Raw genomic sequence first — 22,730 nt, 5'->3', positions numbered from 1 at the left:
GGGAGTGTGATGCCTCCATTCTCTTCTTTTCTTTTCAGGAGAGCTTTGGCTATTCGGGGTTTTTGGTGATTCCATATGAATTTCATCAATAATTGTTCTATTTCTTTGAAGAATGACATTGAAATTTTTATTGGAATAGCATTGAATCTGTATATTGCTTTTGGTAGGATGGCCATTTTAATAATGTTTATCCTTCTAATCCATGAGCAGGGGATGTCTTTCCATTTCTTTGTGTCTTCTTCTATTTCTTTTAACAGTGTTTTATAGTTTTCTTTGTAAAGTTCCCTTACCTCTTTTGTTAGATTTATTCCCAAGTATTTGATTTTTTTTTTGTTTTGATAATAAAAGGGATTTTTTTTATTTCTTCTTCTTCAGATTTATTGTTTGTGTATAGGAAGGCTACTGACTTTTGCGTGTTGATTTTGTATCCTGCCATTTTACTGAACTGATTGATGAGTTGAATTAGTTTTTCTGTGGAGTTTTTGGGGTTCTCTATGTATAGTATCATATCATCTGCAAATAGTGATAGTTTGACTTCTTCTTTTCCTATTTGGATTCCTTGTATGTCTTTCTCTTGTCTTATTGCTCTGGCTAGGACTTCCAGTATTTTATTGAAAAGCAGTGGTGAGAGTGGACATCCTTGTCTTGTTCCAGATCTTAATGCAAATGCTTTCAGCTTTTCACCATTGAAAATGATACTGGCTGTTGGCTTGTCATATAATTATTTATTTATACAAGAACCGGGGTACAGGCCAGATGCACAGGAGGGTGAGAGTATTTACCAGAGACAGAGTGGGGAACAGAACAGGCAGACTGAAGAAATACAATGCAGTGGGCGAGACAGGAGGGGTCTGTTTCGACATGTGGCATTCTCTCCACACTGTAGAGGCTGTGGACAGCCTCACAGTGCAGTGCTCAACTGCCTGCGCCACCAGGGAGGCCCTTGTGTAACCATTTTTTAAGAGGTAACAAAGTAGTCAAACCCCAAGAGGCAAAGTAGAATGGTGGTTGCCAGACATTGGTCTTGGGGGAGCATAGAGATTTTGATGAGCACAGATTTTCAGGTCTGCAAGAAGAAACCTTCTGGAGGGCCTCCCTGGCGACTCAAGGGGTTAAGACTCAACCTATGCGGCTATCCATAGCCACTGCAACACAAGTTCGATCCCAGGCCAGGGAGCTACCCACATGGAACAGCAGACCTCCCCTGTCTCGCCCACTGCTCCCCTCAGCAGTGTATTTCAGTCATTCTTCCTGTTCTGTTCCCAACTCTGTCTCTGTCACCCCACCCCCACACCTCTGGCCTGTACCCCAGTTCTTGCATGCATAAATAAAAAATGTTTAAAAAGAAAAAAGAAACCCTCTGGAGATGGATGGTGGGAAGCTTGTGCAATAATGTGAATGTTACCACTCAACTGTACACTTAAAAATGACTGAAATGGTAAATTTTGTGTTATGTATGTTTTACCACAATGAAAAATAGATAAATAAAAATAAACACTCCTACTCTTTCATTTCATGATAAAGATGACATGTTCACCACAAGTGAGAAGGTAAATACTGTCTGAATAAAATTTGTAATAAAATGGAAAAAAGCATTGTGAAACTAGCTGTCTGGAAATATTTACACGATTATGGAATTCTGTTGCCATAAATAGTATGTGTCATCTATGAAAATTTTGATATCTGGCACTTTTGAAGCCCTTGGAAAGAGACAGTCTAGCTTCTTTTTTAAATCTTCCAACTTAAGAGTTTTAATGGATTTTGAGTTATTTTTGAATGCATAGTACAGAAATGTAATACTTTTTGGTTTGCAAGAAACAAGATTAACATCAGGGATTATTTAGGTTTATAGATAAATTTAAACATAAAATGGTTTGTATAACTATTGGATACAATTGAAAAGTAATAAGTACTAGGTTTTATTTTATTTATTTATTTTAAAGATTTATTTTCTTTCTTTATGCATGCAAGAACTGGGGTGTAGGCCAGCTGGCGGTGGTGAGAAGATTCACCATAGACAGACTAGGGAGCAGAACTGATGGATCCACTGAAATACACTGCTGAGGGGAGCAATGAGCAAGACAGGAGAGGTCTGCTGTCTCATGTGGGTCACCTCCCTGGAGGGATCAAACTAATGCAGCAGTGGATGGGATAGGATGACATTCTCCAGAGTCCTTAACCCCTGTACCACCAGGGAGGCCCAGGTACTAGGTTTTTGTTGTGTTTTTTTTTTTTTTAAAGATATTTTATTTATGCAGCCAAGAACTGGGGCATAAGCCAAAGATGTGGGGAGGTGAGAGGATTCACCAGAGACAGAGAGTGGGGCAGAACAGGCGGATTGACTGAAATACACACCCCAGGTATTATGTTTTAAAAATCTAGTCAATGATGCAATTCTTCTACTTATCCTTATAAGAAATCTTTTTCTATGCTTTTCATTAAAAGCAAAGTATCATGCGCATTAGCATGAATTAGTACACATATCTATGTGTGTGTATATCTGTGTGCCCTAGTTCTGCTCATTGAATGGGCTTAGAAATAATGATACCCCAATGACAATGAAAACATGCAGCACCACCCAGATCTTTGCTTCTAATACTATTTTCCAATAAAAGGGCTTCTAGGCTTCTAGGAGAAGTGACTGATTCCAGTTCTGGGGCAGGGAAAATATAAGATGAGTCTAACCTATAGTACCATGAAGTAAGAACTTGCTCCCCTCGCCCCACCACTACCACCACCCCTCTCCTGGTAAAAACAAAACAAAAAAAAAAAAATCACAAAACTATGAATGCATGTCAAAGAACACAGAAGCCAATGTAAAAGGACATGTAATGCCAAATGTGGAAAATTTTGAACAACAGAATAGATAATATAATATTAGATTACAGCCCAAACTATGAAGTAAATATCCATGAATACTGATATAAATGATTGAAGTAAATATCCATGAAAGCTGATATAAATGATTGAATAAATGAACATGTGGGAGAAAAGACAAATCTTCCTTACAGAAGAATTCCAAATTCCAAACACTATGTGTAGATAATGCCTTTCTAGGATGTAGAACTGAACACCACCCAACTCTGTTTATCCTTTCCATGAGAGTACGCTAGACATATTGATGTGTTTCCAAAGACTAGAGTAGAAAAAGGGCAAAATAGTTACTGTACATTGGAGAAACGTAGCAAATGCTGCCTTAACCAAGTGACGACTATTAGGTACCCCTGTTATATAATGAGAAAGGCACTTGACTTCTGTAGCATTTGTTCAAAAAAAAAAAAAAAACACCCCCAACTAATGATAAGAAAAACATCAGACAGACACAGATTAAGGATCACTCTGCAGGCTACTTGACTTAATACTTCTGGAGACTGTCAAAGTCATGATAAACAAGAAAAGAATAAGAAGCTGTCACAGAGTAAGAGGAGACTAGAGACATGACAACTAAATGCAAAATGGGGCCATGGAGTAGATCTGGAGTAGAAAGGTTATCAAGGGGAAAACTGGTGAAATTTGAATAAGTCTGCAATTTAGTTAACAACAATGCATCAAAGTCAGTTTCTTAGTTTTTGAAGATGTACCACAGTAATTTAAGACAATAACAATGGTGGGGGAGCATTGAGAGAGGGGTATATATAACCCTGTACTATCTAAGCACCCTTTTATAAATATAAAATTATTCCAAAACAAATTCTATCTTTTAAAAGTATCAAAATACGCTGAATTATCACAAAGTACTGAACCAAGATTTTCATAATTATTGAAGCTTTGCTATTAGAGCGCCTTAAAAATTAATATTATTAATAATTATAATAATAGCAAAAATCATCCTTGCTTAATTCATAATTAAATGAATTCTCTTTAAAAGTTATTTTATTTTTTATCTTTTCAAAATACCTATTTTTATATGTTGCACACTGTACTTAAGATTAACATTGTCATGTTATATTAACATTTTGTGATTTATAGATAAATAAACATGATGTTTGGAGTATACACTCAAATATATACCCTCAAAAGTCAGCTGTCAGTGGTTTATGTATGCAATCAATGTGTTATAAGAGAAATCAAGTCAGGATATCTGGGTGCAGGTTCTAGCTCTACCTACAAGCTGAGTGATCATGTCCAAGTCACCTTGCTTCCCTGTACTTCATTTTTCTCATTCATAAATATAAAAGACTACAAATAAAGTAGCTCATAAAGGTGAGCAGCAAATCAGACTAACTGGATTTGGGGTCCATGGCACCAATGCTGGAAGTTGAAATCTGAAGTCAGCAAAGGCACAATGCGGAGAATGAATTGCAAACTGGGGTGATTAAGCCAGCTTCAAAATATCATGGTAGAGTATCTGAATATGTACTCGTTTAAAGATGATCTACACGTGGCCAATAGATGGCCATGAAAAGATGTCCATCATCTCTTATTATGAGGGAAATGTAACTCAAAGCCACAGTGAGATATTACCTCACATCTGTGAGAATGCTCGTTGTCCAAAAGACAAGAAAGAACAAGCATTGGAGAGAATGTGGAGATAAGGAAACACTTGAACACACTGTCAGTGAGGTTGTAAATTGCTGTAGCCACTTGGAAAATTGTATGTATATTCTTCAAAAAATTAAAATTAGAAATTCCTTACATTTCTGTTATCCCAATCCTGGGTATTTACCCAAAGAATACAGAAACACTAATTGAAAGAAAATGTGCATCCCTATGTCCATTGCAGCATTATGAATGATAGGGAAGCAAGTGTTCCTTGACAGAGGATTAAATAAAGAAGATGTGCTATATTATACAGTGGAATATTACTCAGCTATAAACAAAGATGAAATCCTGCCTTGCAACAACGTAAATAAACCTAGAGGATATTGTGCTAAGCAAAATAAGTCAGATGGAGAAAGACAAACACTATATAACTTTACTCATATGTGGTATAAAGAAATAAAGCAAATTAATGAACTAAATAAAACAAAAATAGGCTGTTATATTATAAAACCAAATAGTGGTTGCCAGAAGGGAAAGAATAGGTAAATTAAGCAAAAAGATTAAATAATATGGTGAAGGATGGAAATTAGGTTTTTGGTAGTATACATAACCTAGTATATACAAATGTTGATCAACAGTGTTATAAACTGAAACCTATATGATATTATAAATCAATGTTACTTCAATAGAAGATTTTTTTAATGGCCTATTAGTCCTCCCCTGGGTACCTGGAGTCCTAGCTGTGTCTTGCACCCTTTCAGGTCAGTTGGGGCCTTTTGGATAGTGGAGGTCATGAGGTCACTGGGCTTCAGATTTTATCTTTTGGTTCAAAATCTTGCTCTAATCAGTTCATTCAGTGATGTCGGAGCCTGGGGAATGACTGTCTACACTAACAGAAAGTGAGAAAATTGATTTATGAACCAGCAACACATCTGTCAAACATGATAAGTGATATATTTGTCATGGAAAATGTAATACTTGGCCACTGGCCAGGGCCCACCTTTCCTTCTAAGTTTACTTGGAGAAGGCAGGATTATTATGCAAAAAGTGAGGTCTTTATCTAGCTGGATAGTGTGTTCTGTTGTAGGGGAAGCTTGCCACTCAAATCAGAATTCCTTGGTGTGCTAAACTGAAGCTTCCTTTTTCAGGCTCCCTGATGACCATCTCTTTCTGTTGCCATGACAATACTCCTTCATCTCCATATCATCCAATTTTCACTGTGGGTGACAATACAGGAACAAAAAGTCACAGAGATGGTGCCTGCTTCTTCCAATATCTACAGAGGCATGTTAATCTCATCAGTAACATCTCTAACCCCCACAGCAGGGCCCTCTCATTCTGAGAGGGCCTCAGCCCATCTGGACCTGTCTGGGTGAATTTCAATAGCTTCAATCTCCAAAGCTATTGCTGTTGTAATGGTTGCTATTTTAAAAAAATTTTAAAAATTGCTCAGTGAGTGGTATTTCCCTCACTTGGGCTTTGTCATATCCTCCTTATGACCTCCCTCTCCAGATGTGTTCCATCTTAAATCTCAGGGCTTTCTTGAGGATGTTTCTATTTCCTCCACAATGAGTAAGATACAAGAGTGCATGTGTGTGCATTCACGAGCTTCTGTTTCTCTCCTCTGTGATCTTCGGAGATCTGAGCCTGAAACCCACCGCTGAGATTTCCTGCCTGGTGACTTCTTCCGAAAACAAAAACAGCTTGTCAAGATCCAAACAACAACAACAAAATACAAAAATCTCTTTATGTAGTGCAGTTAAGACTTTGCATATCACAAAAGGCTAGTTGCCCCCAATCTATGATTATTAAGATTCTCATCACATAGGTTTTGAACATTGTTTGGCCTCATTAAAAAAAAGTTGTTGGTGCCACACAAAACACAGTCATCTCTTTCATCTAAGTGTTTTGAAAAGAAAAGCTATAGAAAATATGGACTCCACTGTCAGATGGAAACTCCTTTGATAGAGGAATGTTTTAAATTATTTAAATACTTTCACAGCAAGAGCTCACATTGGGTTGGTTTCTAAAAGTATTAGGAGAGTCTCACTGCAGGTAACCATGTAACTTTGTCAGAGAGGTTGATTAAACAAGCTGGCATGAGGTAAAGTATCTGCGTGAGAGTGGGCATGCACATATAAACATGCAGTGCTGAATATTAGCAGACATTTATTTGCTATGCTTTCTTTATTTTCACTTCTGAGTAACTCGAAGTGTTACTATATCCTATCCCACCATGGACTTCTAGGGTTGAGGTGGGAGGAACATATAATTCAGCCACAAACTTCTGCTGGCTTTTTATCTTTTAAAAGATAGTGGAAGAATAACATCAAAGACAAAGGAATATTTTCCAATCCATAGCCAATTAGGAACTGCTTACAACTCAATGAAAATAGAATTTATTAGTTCTTCTGTCCCCAGGAAAAACATTTTCACATATTGAGAGGTAATTACCACCCTGGGGAATCTTTTTTGACTTTTCTCATTAAAGTGAGCCCTGAAAAGCTTTTAAATAAGGTCAAAGTTGACCTGGCCAAACCAACTAAGCATTCCTTTTAACTGAGACATCCAGATAAGAGCATACACAATTCTTCCCTCTCCCTGTCCTTCCTGTTTTGTTTTTTTCCTTTTTTCCAAAAATATTTAGCACTTACTATGTGCAGGCATTATACAGATACATGGGATACAGAGATAAAATGTGGTCCCTCTCTTCTGATCACAGTCTGTGGAGGAAGTCAATTTCGCCACTCATTTGTTCACACATTCAGTCAATTATTCATTGCTTATTGAGTATAAACTATGTGAACCTTGCATTGCAATGATACTAAAATGCTCAGTTACCAAGGGATATAAATAAATATTTAGTCCATGTGGGTCAAAAATAAAGGAATGGTAGATGCTCATGTTATTAATTTCTCTGTCTGTTTGAAATACATAATAATAATAAATAAAAATAAGTATTTGAAAATGATCCACATCTAAATCTTTGATATAAAATTTTTTGACTAAGATATAGTATAATGAAATAATCATAAGGCAGGAGGGGCTTCTGCTGAAATCAAACTTAAAATATTTTATGTCAAAGATAAAAAACTAGAGAAAAGATAGACTTTGCAAAGTACGCTTAGAAATCTTTCCCTTATTATGTAACTCTCTAACTAAAAGATGTGTTTCACCTGTTAGATGTCTTTCATTTGCCTACTTGGATGTGGAAAAAAAGATTTTTAAAAACTTTTCCAAGTGAAGAATGTCAATGAATTTTTGTCCAAAATGGAGAAAAGCAATATCCTCAGATCAGGGAAGATGGAAATTATCTTATCTAACTACCTATTAATAAAAACCTTCATAATTGTTGTCTGAGGCTATTTTTTTTTAAAGTAACCCATTACTTGTAAGTGCACAGCTTTAATTTTTGTATTAACGTGTATTTTTGTGAGGCATTGTTTTCAGCTGTGATAGTCCTTAAGAAATCAAGTACAGAAATAAACTGAGCTTAGAAATTTTTAAGTAGTAGTATCATAAAGTGCTAAACCCAAATTTAATAATAGGAAGTATATTTAATGTCTTAGTAAAGTGAGAGGAGAGGCTGTTTAGCTTTAATAGGCATCTAAAATATCTAATATTAATGATTATTAATATTATTAAATATTAAAATATTCCAAAGGGGGATAGAGAGACTTTTTTGTTGTTGAATTTATGAGTTCTTTACAAATCTTGGTTATTAACTCCATGTTGGATGTATGATATGTAAATACTTTCTCCTTTTCATTTAAATAATAGTTTCTTTTGCTGTTCAGAAATGTTTTAGTTTGATGTAATTCCATTTTTTTTTCTCCAGTCTTTTTTTTTTCTTTTTTTTTTTAGATTTATTTATTTATTTATACAAGCACTGGGTACAGTCAGAAGCGAGGGAGGGTGAGAGAATTCACCAGAGCCAGAGCGGGGAGCAGAGCAGGCAGAAGGACCGAAGTACACTGCTGAGGGGAGCAGCGGGCGGCAGGAGAGGTCTGCGCGCCATGTGGGACCCTCCTCCAGTGGCCGGAGAGCAGCTGGGGATTGAACCACCGCCGCAGAGGCTGCAGGCAGCTTCTCAACCCAGCGCTTAACCGCTGCGCCACCGGGGAGGCCCTGATGTAATTCCATTTTTTTTTTCTTCTTTTGCTTATTCTCTTACTCTGTCAGGACTTTCTCTCTTCACATAGCCTGTCTTTCCAGAGGGCTAGCTAGAGGGTGAAATGTAAGATACAAGGTCTCTAAAACTCTAGACCCAAGGTCACACAGCAAACTTTTCCTGTATTCATTGATCAGAGTAAGTCCCAGGGTCAGTTCAGATGCAAGAAGTGGAGAAATAGACCTCTTCTTTTGATGGAAGATAGCATGTGTCTACACAGATAGGAGAAGTTGTTGTCAATCTTCTTTGCAGACATTCTATTCACCAATAAAGTTTTAGAATCCAAAAGAACTCCTATGAAACATCAAGAAAAAGACAATAGAAAAATGTGCAAAAATATAGCCACAGAAGCGGAAACATCAATAGTCCGTAAACATATGAAAAGATGCTTATAAATCAGGGGGAAATGTTAAAACTATCAAAGGACAAACATTTTAAAACAGACAAGGCCAAGTAGTGGTGGAAAACTTTATAGAACTAGTGGGAATATAAAATGATATGCTGGTTTAGAAAACAATTTTGTATTACCTACTAAAGATGAATTCCACTCCAATTCCACTCCAAATTCTCCAAGAGACCTGTACAATAATATTCTTCAGAACACTTTTTTTTTGGAAGGGGAGGCAGGGGACACTAAAAGTAAACCAAATGTCAACTAACAATAGAATGGATAAATAGTGGTATGTTTGTATCATGAAATACTAAAATGCAGTGAAAAGTGAATGATCTATAAGTTGATCTGCATCAACACAGATGAATATCAAAAACATAATGATGGAGTAGAAAAAGTCACACAAAATATTTCAATGTCATTCTACTTATATGAAAAGTTCACAAACAGGCACAAAAACCTAAATAATATATCATTTACAGGTCCAACCTTACATATGTTTAAAAAGAAGCTGCTTAATGATATTTCAGTCAAGGACAGATGGAATATACAACAGTGCTCCCAATAGATTAAACCATCTAGCCCGGGTGTGTAATAGATTGTGCCATCTAGGTTTGTACAAGGACACACTATAACATTCACATAACAACAAAATTGTCTAATGACACATTTCTTAGACCACATCTCCATAGAGAGTGTGTGAAATGATTAACCCAAATTTTTAGGATCGAAGATAATTGGAGAAGGAAGGGATAGGAAGCAAACAAGAGACTTCAAAGATAGCTGTAATATTATCTTTCTCTTTCTCTCTCTCATACAGCTAATAATCATAGTTATATGGGTGTTTATTCAAATATTATTCTAACTTTTTCATTTTGATATTATTGATTACACAAGCATTTTGCACATACAGTGTATTTTAAGTATAAATGATTTTTTAATAAATTGCTGACACCAAACACCCTAATGACAGTGAACAACATGTTATGGCAGAGATAGGGGAATACGCTATATTGGCATGAAAATCAAAGCTCTCTTGTTCCATATTAAACTATTTACAAATAAAATGTTTGGGGGCCTTTGGGGGCGCAGCGGTTGAGCACTGGGCTACGAAGCTGCCTGCAGCCTTTGCAGCGCCGGTTCAATCCCCGGTCGGCGGGCAAGGGTCCCATATGGTGCGCAGACCTCTCCTGCCGCCCCCTCTGCTCCCCTCAGCAGTGTATGTCGTCAGTCTGCCTGTTCTGTTCCCTGCTCTGGCTCTGGTGAATCCTCTCACCCTCCCGCTCTTCTGACTGAAACCTGTGCTTGTGTAAATAAATAAATAAATATATCAATCTTTTAAAAAATAAATTAATAAAATGTTTGGGATTAGCTAAAAATAACCTGGGGGGTGGGGATGATACCAAAATAGTATCGATTGTGAGTTGGGTTCATTTATAATATTCTCCCTCTGCTGTCATGTGTATGAGAAGGAGGAAGATGATGAAGGGGAGATGGGAGGGGGGTTCGGGGGAGAGGAGGGAGGAGAAGAACTAAGTGAGGGGAGAGAGAGAGTGGAGGAAGGCCAGAGAGAAAGGGCGCAGAATTCTCACAGAAGAGAACTGAATTAAGTCAGGAAATTTACTGATTATATGAATGTTAATTGTTCTCAGCTATAAAGAATAAAATAGAGTAGATTAAAAAGGAAAGGGAGCAAAGTAAAGGGGGACTTGCCAGCTCTTTATACAAAGAGAAGAATCTAGTGGGTTAGGGCTTATAAAATGTGCAGGCAAGAAGACATAGAAGGTCCTGCTGGCTGGAGGGGTGGGGAGGAGGTGAGGTCTTGAAAGCTGATCATGGACAAACCTACAAGCTGAGCAAGATGCTACCACTTCTGCTGCTGCCTGGGGCCTCCACAGTCTTGTACTGGACCTGAGCCTTTGGGCTGGCCAAGGGAGCACACAGTCAGGCTGCTGTGGTCCTCGTGGTGGACTAAGCAGTCACCAGCCACCTGACTTGGGTGTTCTACAACGACAAAACCCACATATCCACCTGACCACCCCATAACAGGACATACACCCTCAATCCCAGACTTCCACGGATCTCATTAGCCACCTAATGCTGACCTTGCACCAGTACCTGGCAGACCTCTACAGGGCCTAAGCCATCCCCAGCTCCTCATGCTGGCACCTACCCCTCAAGAACACTACACACTTCCTATACCAACCAGACAGGCCACTCGAAGCTCTGAACTTGCAGTTCAGTCTTTTACTTCTATTTGCTTGCACATGTTATTCTCTTTTACTTAAAAGTCTTCTGCTCTTCCATCCTCCTAGGTGCAATCACCCTTCCAGAATGGGCTCAAGTGGGGCTTTGTCCAGGAGACTCTACCTCACATGCAGGCTGAGGGGAGCCTTCCTCCCCTGTTTTATAGCATCATCCTCTAATACTACTAACATTATTCGCAACATTTCTATTTCTTTCTGCTCTCTTGACTTGTCCAGATGAATATTCCCAATGGTTGAAGAATTTTTCATATCCCTGTGACCATCAATCTACATAGAGAAATAGTCTCAAAAATACACATCGTTTCTGTTTAAAAGATTGCATACCTATCAGAGGACACTTACTATGTGCACAAGAGGATGTTGTAGCTTAATCCTAGCTTTATTCCTTTGACTTTTCTATAATTACATGATTTAGATGGAGTTAACCTAGAGCATTTTCTGCTGAGTAAGTAACTCTGGTTGATGTGTTCGTCACCTGACTATTTGTTCTTACTTCATATTAAACTACCTCTTTTACCAGAACCCACTATTTGCAAAGCCAGGCCAACCCCCAGGTGAGCCAGGCATGTAGGGAAATGGAGATGGCAGAGAAGTACCAGTTTTTGAAAGTTACAATACCCATGCCCTTCTTACAAGGAAAGATCTGACTTATTAAATAGCAAATAAGAAGTAAACCATAAAAAAAAAAGCAGTCTAAGTTATATCATGAAATCTATGCTAAAACAAAGCAGGATGCAGTTGAACTGAAGCTAGTTTTCTGCTCCACTTCAGCACCGCCATGTTTATTAATCCTGGGAGAAGTACTGCTCTAGCTGTAGCCAAACTTGGCAATTTAAACATCTGTCATATCTATGGTATCTGTTTTTATTTAGTGATGTTATATCTTTGTATCCAGCACTGTTCTATTTCGTATATGACATTTTAGTGCGTGTGCTATGTTTTGGACCATACCTATGGTAAAGAAGGCAGTCACTTTAATTTATGGGAGATCCCAATTGTCACTTCCCCCAAACAGCAATGGAATTTTTCAATATCCTCAGAATAAATCCCTCTCCTGGAGCAGTAATCATAATATGACAGTGTGTCCAGCACGGATTTGTTTCAAGATTATTTACTTACAATTCAACAACACTGCTGGCGGCCAGAGTGCCCTGTCAGCAAAAGCTACATTGTTTGAAGTAGTTCAGGGAAACAGCCAGGGTTTCAGAATCCAAAGAATGTAGTTTTCCTAAATACCTCAGGATTACGAGATGCTATAGAACTAATAAATTTGCTCCTTAAAATAGTCCAGAAGGAATCCTTAACTATTCCTACATGTTTGAAAGTTCAGGTTATTGATGGGGAGAAAATGTTGTTTTGTCCCTTGGGCTCATATAACAAGTATCATGAGTAACATTTTTCCCCTCCTTTCTTCTCTTTATGATTATTTTTTAAAGGATAAATTTCAGAGTAGAATGCCTTTTAGAAGAGAAGGAAATTATAATGAAATAAAGAGAGATTGTGTGCAAGAACCCACTTCGGGCAACCTTTTAAGCAGCAAATGTTTACTGGGTGCTGATCTTTTCTCCAGGATGGTGGACTAGGCAATTCCTCCCAGCTACCCAGGTGAACTGAACTGTGCTCTGTAAGTGAAGCTGCCTGGGGATACAGTAACAGAACTGAATGTTCTGTCACTGGTTTATTGTTGATATTTAGGCGGTAACCAAGCCTAACCTGTATTTACACCATCTTTTATATTTTAAAGCACTTTCTCATGTGCAATCTCATTTTTCTCACAACTATCCAGACTAAGAGACATCACAACCACCATTTTACAAATGAGGACATTTAGGCCCAGAAGACTTAAACAACTTGCATAAATTCACATCAAAAACGCGGAGAAGTACATGGACAAAAACTTAAGTTTCTTGGTTCAGTGGTCTTAACCTCTGTTCTATCCATTATGTATTGATTGTGCAAATTCACATTTGTCTAAGTAAGACAAATATGCACAGAGCCTTCATCCATAGTAATGGATTTTTCATCTGGGAGCAGGGCCAACCAGAATAAAGTATTCACCTCTCAACATCAGCTGGAGAGAAGAGAGAATACATAAAAATGTAGGTACAACTACAATTGATAGCGCCACAGTTGATGTAACTCCCATGGAAAATCTCACCATTGTGGGGCTCAGTTCCTGACACCAAAGAACAGGTTCAACAATTCAGTAGTGAATTGTTAAATTAGCTGAATGTGTTGCCATCCAAATACAGACCCTCCAAATACTTTATTTAATACACAGATTCTTATCATGGCAAAATGTACTTTAAGTGGAAGCAATGCAAAATGCAAAGACTTTTACACAAATATGATTATTTATACAAATATTTTATATCAGTGCAGCACACCAATTCTTAAGGAGAATTGAAACAGTCTCCAGAACACATTAACTACATTCCAACTGAATAATTAAACTTGATAGCTGTAAACTAAGAAGTAACTAAATTTGACAGAGCTTTGAAGAGGATGTTGTTTCAAAGTGCTATAGTGACTTAATGGGAAGATGGTGCCACTTTAAGAAGGAGGGACAGGTTCAGAAAAGTGAGGTAATTTGGCCAAAAGTACCTGCCCAGAAAGTGGCAGGGCCAGGATTCTAGGCCAGATGTACCCAGCTGAAAAGCCCAGGCTTTACCTGTTATGCTAAATCTGGCTGAAAAAAGCTTTAACTGTGATATTCTCTGGATATTACAACAGAACTCGCCTGTGTTCAAAGGGGGCCTTAAAGAGAAGAACACTGGAGTTGAAGATGGATTGCGGCCCTGCACTGCTCCTTGCTGTGTGAAAAGGAAGATGGTTGAGTGTCTCTGACTTCAGGCGCTTCACTAATAACAAAATGGGAATAATGAATCCTACATGGTAGAGTGTACGTGAAGTTAAGTGAGGTCGAATGCATATACATGCAGAAGTACTTTGTAAACCAAACAGCAGTGTGTGTACTGAGTACTCACTATGGACCAACCACAGTATTAAACACTGCACAGATTATTCACGTATTTACCACTGCAACCCTAAGCACTAAGTACTTTTCCCACCCTGTTTTATGCAGTTTGATGCCTCACTTCCCTGAAATCACATAACTAATAGTGACTGGGGCTGGCATTCAAAGACAGGTGCCCAGGGCTCTGGGCCCATAGGCAAGTCCCCTCCATCCTACTACCCTGAGCACATGGGCCATAGAGTCACCAGCAATATATTTACATTCCAATGTAAATTCTACTGACATAAAGTTCTACTGACCTAGCTCATCTCAGATTTAAATTAAAACGCAGTATCTCTGCCTTCTCTTTGGAGCTGCCAGAGCCTATGGTAGAGGTGGAATGACCACGGTCAGAGGGGAGATCTCTCTCTGTGAGCTGCTTTTCACTTAGATGAGGAAGGCAATTTCTGAACATGTTATTAATCTTATTCCATTTATCTAGATATTATCCTACTCTTGTAAATTTCTGGATTGCCCCATGCTAAGTTCAAATTTATTTTCTTTGTATATTCTAAATTAATCCATAATGAATCAGAAAGGCAGCCTTTCCTTGATTTTGAGCAGTACATAAGCATAAAATATATAGCTTATGCCTTGGTCTCTGAAATTTGACTGTTAGGAAATTAAGATGTTCCTAATTAGGAAATTAGTTTTAGAGCAGAAAGAGAGGCCAAATAATGTGTATAAATTCCTTAGGATTCACAAATACAAAGCTGTTAAGTTCACAAAGAGAGGTCTTCCGTGAGATGTGTATCCAGCCCCCTCCACTTTTCAACCCAACTTGGAAGATGACTTTGCAGTGTAAGTTTATATCTGTGAGTTAAGTTGCTTCCTCTTTCCCCTCACCTCATTGCCATCTGTTATCCCTAAAATACTATTTTTCTAAGTGCCTATAAGAAATCTGTTCTTAGTGGATGTGGGGAGTTTCAAAATGAACTATGGACTCACACTAATGCAATGGGGCCTGAAATCACCCTGGCAGGCAAACACTTTGTATGAGGTGTAATTGAAAACAATACCACAAGTAAAAGACCCAGTTTCCATTCTAAGATTTGCCACACACACAGCATTCAGGGCAAAAGAGACACTGACCAATGCCAAGGGAAAAAAAAAAACCAAAAAAGCGTGGATTTCAGATAAGACTGATCCAGAAACCAAAGGAATTTGGAAAGGACTTTGTAGATACAAAGTAGCAAATGCAGAACATGAAGGAAAGCACAAGAGCCAGCCATTTCCTGGGTGAGTCCACTGAGTTTCAAAAGATGTTTAACCAACATCTAAATGAAAAACCTCCATGGGCATGGTCAGTTGCCAATTGGAAAGAATGAGGGAGACATCATCTCCTCCTGCCCTAATTGCACCCCCTTTCCTATTTAGGGCTTAGCAGGAGGGAGCTGTAATATGATTACATGTTGATGAAGGGATTTCTAGTTGTTGCTTCAGAGGAGACTAACATGACCTATTGGTTTCCTTTGATGTTTTGTTTGCTGACACAACTGCTAAACATTGAAATGTAGTAGAACTATAATTTAGTTCAGAAGCTTATTTTTAAATGTATATTGCAGTCATGAAACTGATTTTTATTTGAAATCCACTTGTCAGAATTTTTTGTCAATACAAGTCCTTACTTCATAAAAGGCATGCTTTATCTACCATCTACTGTCACTTTCATTTGGCTTCCCGAATACCCAGTGAGTTGGGGAGCAGACTTCTGAAAACATAGCTGTTGTGGCATATGTGGGAAGGGGTGCTAGTCCCCAGTTTCTCTGCTCCCCTCACTGTGCCACGCATTGGACCTCAGGGGTGGCCTCCAATACTGTGCCTAGATCAGCCTCAATGCAATCACAGGAGCCCAGAGTTGTGCTGGTAGAAAATGACACAGGGACATTGAAGGCCTTGTGTAACCCTTTCTTTCCTTCCAAACTGGCTGAGGGAGAAAATCAAGATGAATTGCTACATTTGCAGTAGTTCACTTTCCTCCAAGAACAGGTCCTGTAATATGATCTATCCTTCAATAAACATATTTATGTTGCACCAAACGAACTAGGCATCAATGGGCTTTGGGCTAAAATTCAACTTTGTCTCTGTCCTTTTCTCTGAGAAGTTTCTTTACTGCTTTGAAACCCAGCAGAAGTAGCCATTACAAGGACTGCATGAAAAGGAACCCATAGGCCAAGTTCTGCCTGACCTGCTTTCTGCAAGACCTATTTTCTTGGGCCTGCACATTGTTTGTTTTGTTTTTAAACTTGAATTTCAATGTATTTTAAAAGGGCACAAACTCTCCAGGTCACTGCTAATCCCTAATATGCAAACCACTTGGCTTATTCTGTGTTACTAACACTCTTGTGGGCTTCTGACCTTTCCACCTTGGGTAAGCAGAAAATGCTCCTCAGTTAATAGCCTCAAAGTCAGTTTTAGATGCTCAAGTCCCAGGGCCCTAAGAGAAGGAAACAAGGTGGATCAAAGAGTAAACAAACAGGCTAGTCTACAACATATTTTAAAAATTCAGCTAAGCCACTCCCAAGACTCTCAGTTCTACATTTTCTGTTGCATTTGGTGAACCCTCTTCAGTCTATTTACAGTTGGCCCAACTGCATCATAAATCCCATGAGATTTTGCTTTGAGTTTAATATCAACATAGATTGTGTCCTTTTCTCAGCCTGTTTTCATCAAAGCAATGCTGAGGTTGGCCTAAGATGGCAGCTGTCCAGAGAGAGAAGGTGTTAGGGGGAACAGTCATTCTTTCATTGGGTGAATCTAATCTGCCTCCACCTCTCAGGTTCAAAGGCTCTGGAGACACATTCATCTTCCTTTCTCTCTGTCCTCCCCTTTCTGCTCTGACTCCCAAATACAAATGATGTACAAATGGAGAAGACCTTGGTTGGGGAGATAAGAGGAACATTATCAGTCTTTATCTGTTTTTTTAACCTCAAGATCCACATTAGATATTTGTTACAACATGTAAGTTTCTCCTAGTCCCTGGTCATGTCCTGGGATACACATAAAGTCACCAAATAAGCATAGTACATTTTGGGGGAGGGAATCAAATTTGCACAATAGTCAGTCATCTAGAACCTTAATAGAACTTGCAAATGTGCTATAAAACAGAAGGCAAAATTAACTTTTAAAAAAGATAATACACAGGATTATAAAGCCATTTCACACTTATAGGCTTCTTCCAAAGGATTCCCTGGATCCTTAGGGGATGGTTTAAATGTCCTTTGCTATTAGGAGTATCTGTATGAAATTTTGAGAAACACTGTCAGTCTGTAAATTCTTTTCTAAAACACAATCTACTTTTGTATCTGAGAGGAGTATTTCTTTATTTCTGGGATTCATGGAAGGAGAAATTACGTAGCCCTTGACTGGACACTTAAGTCCATTTAGACTTGCCAAAATAATAAAAGGCTTTAGTTGAGTCACTAGACTTCATATTCTCATTTAGAGAACACAGGGATTGTAAAACTTTTGCTGCTGAATCCACTTCTTGTAAATGGCTCCACATATTCAAGAATAAATAGCATAGTTCTGTTATTGTTGGTTTGGGGGTCACTGCTCCATCATCTTGGCATAGTTGTCCTTATGTAGAAGTGTCAAGCATTTGTATTTCTATATCCTGTATTTGTTGGAAAGTAAATGGGCAGCAATAAAGAGACTTTATTACACATGTTTTCTGCCTTGGGTGGCACCTGGAATTTGCTGAGTGCAACTTAAATTTTAAGAGACTCTTGAGCCTCACCTTTTTCATGCCGTGCAAGTCAAATGGAAAACCAAATAATTAGAATAAGCAAGCTGCATGAGTCCTTTCTATTGGTCTCAACTCACTCCAGACCCTGTTGTGGAGTGCCAGCACCTCTTTTGTCCCCTTCCAGCCGTAAAATTTTCTTGATGAGATTTAAACAACCATCTCCTTTTCCCATCTCAGATAATCAACAAATGACTTTGCACATTACCTAAGGCATTATAGTTCAAAATGTCTTAAATGCAAGCAAACAACAACAAAATGCTCATAAGCATTACTTTTCCAGAACATCTAATTCACTTTAAGCTCATTTATTAAAACTTGAATAGTGACTTTAAAGCATCAAGGTAATTTTCATAAGCATTCTATAGACTCTCACTAATAGCAATCACAGGCACTTTGTCCAGACTATCGCCCATCAACTTGTGCAGGTGTCTTTTACAACCCAAAAGTAGAAAGTTCCTATCTGATATGATAGGATAGGTTATTTGGGGAGTCTAGGAATACTATTAGCATTAATTTATATGGGAAAAAATTTGAGCATTTCCAGGCCCCCAAAATAATCTACCAAATCATACTCAATAGGAAAATTCTAGTTTCCGATAGCAAGGAAAGCTGAATGCAGAGCAAATTGCAAGGAATGAAAGGAAGGAGAATGGAAGATGAACAATGTAATTTGCAAAGCATTTTGCTCTTTTCTTTTTCAGAGACTCACCTCAGAATTGGACCCTGTCTGAGTTCTTATAAAATTCCGTTCAATTTTTCTAAGCAAGATGTTTAATTATTATTAAAATGTAGAGGAGAAAAAAATCAGTATCATATCTTTCCAGTGATACTGCATTTTGATAATAATCTCAGCTTTTGGAGAAGGCAGCATGGTATGGTGAACAAAGCCTTAACAGTTTACTTGGGCTAAGGTTTTAATCCCAGAGCCACCATCTATTTGCTGTTTATCATTGGAAATGTTAAGACCTCTCGTTGGCTTCATTTTCTTTTTCATCTGCAAAATGGGAAATGATGAAAAAGATTAAATAAGGCAACAAGCACGAGAACCAAGCCCAATGCTAGGCACAGGGCAAATTTCTCTCCCCTCTTAAAATCAAATGACAGACTATCAACATAGAGTAACTTCCAACCAAGTGCTGACTCTGAGTGAAGGCACTATATTCTACAAAGAGAGTCTTGGTGGCTGAGTTGTGTCTGTTGATTGCACACATCTGGAAACTATGACAACAGTTTTGCTTTGAGCTCAGCTTGGCCCAAATGTAATTCTATATAAGGCAGCGTCTATCTTTCAATTTTTCCCAACACATCATAGCTTGGTTTGAATTTGGGCAAAGGAGTAGGGGTCAAAAGAAATGCACCATGTCTGGGAGGTATTTAGATGGAATAATTTGACAATTATTTAGGCCCCTATGGCCCTACTAGGGAACTGTTTCTGTATTAGCTCACTGACCATGCACAGGAGCCCCATGAGGAAGTGGTAGTATTATGCTGATTTTATAGATGCTTCAATTGAGTCTAGTAGGTTAAGTGACTTTCTCAAGGTCACAGAGATAATAATGCATGAATTTGAGATAAGATCTCAGGGTTTTTGATATGACTTCAACCAACAAGAAAAGAAAAGTAGGTCCTAAGCATGAACTCACTGGCAATCAGAAGCAAGGTTAAGGTTAAGAAAGCAGGAGGATTTGCAGTGTGAAAAATGGGCTACTTGTCAAAGCCTACTTTTTTGAGATGACATTGTGATAAGTAATAGGAGGTGGGGGAGGGGAAGTCCTAGAGAAGTTCCTTGGCCTGTAGGCTCCCTCTGCCCAGGCTCTTGTACATTATGTCACATATGGGCTGAAACAGGGAGTGAAATATGGCTAATTAAGCATGTCATATAAACAATGTTTGATCACTAATTATAAAAAACAGAATTTGTAAAACACTCAGCATAATTTAATCCTCCAGCATTTTTGTGTCTTTGTTTTCTTTTGATTCAGAAGGTATTTTGGGACAAGATTGTCATTCATCCATTCAACAAATATTTATTAATCTACCAAGTATGTGTCAGGCACTACTCTAAATGCTGGGATAAAAAAAAAAACCAACTCTTCGATAAAAGCGCTTAAAGTGCCTTCTCTTATAACCCATCAAGTAGTGACAAAATGAGATTTTCTGGGGAAAAAATTTTAAAAAGTAAGCCAGCCTTTAAAAGAAAACATTTAAAGAAATACAAAGCTATTCTAAAGACACTTCTTTTATGGGTTTACTTGATGGCTTCTTTTCTTTTCTTTTACCTTAAGAAGTTTCCATTTTCCTCTTGCCCTTTTGGTCTCAGGAGGCAATTTGAGTCCCTGTTTGCCCTACATCATCTCCTACTGTGTCCACTGCCAAAGGAAGGCAATCAGAATGTGGGTTTTGCTCAGCTCTGATTGGATGATAAACAGTAATACACTGCTAGCATTTTTTAAAAATACCAGAATGCTGTATTTCATACCCCCTCTCTCCAAATCAAAAGCCTAATGAATGAAATTATGACTGTTGTTCAGGTGCAATTATACTGAGTATGTAAAATTGAAACACTGAAAGTAAATCATACATTTGGATATTACATTACATATTTGAGTTTATGCCAAAGAAGCTAGTAAAGTTTCATGATTCTTGAGTATAATGTCAGGAGACAAACTTGTACAAATCTTATACATGAGCTTTTCCATTTTATCTGTTTTCCATTTATGTCAAGTGGAACACATGGTGTGCCTTAATATTTTTCTTCTCCATATTTAATATCAAGTAATCAAATTCAATCTTGATTATACTAAATTTACCCTTAGGTAACAGACCAAGAAGTTTTCTTAATTAGTATGTAGAAAGAACGAAGAACCACCTCCAAATAACCCTAGAAAAAGGATCCTTTGAACGCCAACAAAAGATCTTAAAAGTACAGCACGTGCTAGTGCATCGCAGAAGACAACGGTGGCTACAGAAGTCCCTTCCAGGGCATGGAAACTGGATAATAACTAAGGAAACTATGGATTATAACGTAAATACACTCTCACAGACGTGGCTGACTTAGCGAGCAAGAGCAGTAGAAAAGGGGTTGACTGCAGGGAATCCTCAGTGCGGGAGACCCCCCCGCGTCAAGCGCGTGCACCTCTGCGGCACCGCACAGTTGAGGTTACGTTGGCAGTGGGGGGGGGCGAGGAATGGCTTCCAGCTTTAGGAAGTCAAACCCATCCTCTACTAGCCAGAAAAGAAGGATGAGTCCGAAGGCTGAACTCACTGAAGATCAAAAACAAGAAGTCCGAGAAGCATTTGACCTCTTCGATGCTGACGGCAGTGGGACCATCGACGTGAAGGAGTTGAGGGTGGCCATGAGAGCGCTGGGCTTTGAACCCACGAAGGAAGAGGTAAAGAAGATGGTCTCCGAAATTGACAAAGAAGGCACAGGGAAAGTCAGCTTTAATGACTTCTTGGCCTTGATGACTCAGAAAATGGCTGAGAAGGATACCAAAGAAGAAATCCTGAAGGCTTTCAGGCTCTTTGATGATGATGAAACCGGGAAGATCTCCTTCAGGAACCTAAAACGGGTGGCCAGTGAGTTGGGGGAACACCTCACTGACGAGGAGCTGCAGGAAATGATCGACGAAGCTGATAGGGATGGAGATGGTGAAGTGAACGAGGAAGAGTTTCTTCAGATCATGAAAAAGACGAACCTATATTAAAGCCAGCCTCTCCAGCAAGTGTGTGTAGCGAAATCAAAGGACTTGCTGAGTTCCTTTCTTCTGTTTTGTGAAATCTTCACTTAAAGGACAGCGCCCATCTCTCCTTTTCCTCCTAAGCTGTCTAGATATATTTATATCCAAATCTCGGGGCTCAATTATAGAATTTCAAAGATGTTTTTAATGTGAGTTTTGATTTTTAATTCTCAAGAGCCGAGCTGGAGGTTGAATAAAGGGCCCTGAAGCTTCAGTCCCATCCACCATCTGCCTTGCATGGGTGGACAGTCTTTAAAGGGCAGAGTGGTTTCTCCTTACAAAGAGAAACACTTTTCTTGTTTTTTCTTCGGTGGTCTTAAATTATCATGCTTCATGTATTATTCCTTAAATTCTGGCCATTAGGTTGGAATCTGCTAGTGGATTAGTTGCTAGCAGATTAGTTTAGTTAGTGCTTTTCATTTGACTAAAGTTAGTGCTTTTCATTTCCACTGCTTTGAAGGAAAATGGTCTGACCATTTATTGGCCTATGAAAGATATTGTTGTAAAGCATGGGCCTGCCTTTGGCTGTTGGTGAATTGTGTGACTTAGATTATTCTCTAACTTGGTCACATGTAAATGATTCTGGCTTTGTGAATTATCTATTATGGATTAAACAGGACCAGAATGTATATGTGGGCTACAGAATAAAAATGAAATTTAATATTGACCCCAGCAAAGTACAATTTGATTAAAGAGATTAAGTTTATGATTTTGAGCAAGTATAAAAGTAAAATTTTAGTTTAGGAAATATCTGATATATCTGAAGCAAATTATCTATCCTTGGAAAGATCAACTAGTGTTTTAGACTACTATAATATAACATGTTCATTTGATTGTTGTGTTATTACAAGTCATTATCTGCTAATTCTCAGAACATCTTGTTTTTTGATAACTGTTCCCCCACCCCCTACTCCC

The 22,730-nt window shown here is 38.3% G+C and overlaps 1 protein-coding gene across 1 annotated transcript; it reads left to right on the top strand.

Moving 5' to 3' along the window:
* Positions 1-21,263: 21,263 nt before the first annotated feature.
* CETN1 (centrin 1) lies at positions 21,264-21,782 on the top strand (the record flags this gene model as incomplete). The annotated part of the gene is made up of 1 exon (XM_084252888.1): positions 21,264-21,782. One exon carries the CDS (start codon positions 21,264-21,266, stop codon positions 21,780-21,782), a length of 519 nt encoding a protein of 172 aa, XP_084109014.1.
* Between the last annotated feature and the right edge of the window lie 948 nt (positions 21,783-22,730).

This window comes from Talpa europaea (genome assembly GCF_964194135.1).
Source record: "Talpa europaea genome assembly, chromosome: 13".
Classification (NCBI taxonomy): Eukaryota; Metazoa; Chordata; class Mammalia; order Eulipotyphla; family Talpidae; genus Talpa; species Talpa europaea.
This window is presented reverse-complemented; position numbering and strand designations above follow the sequence as displayed.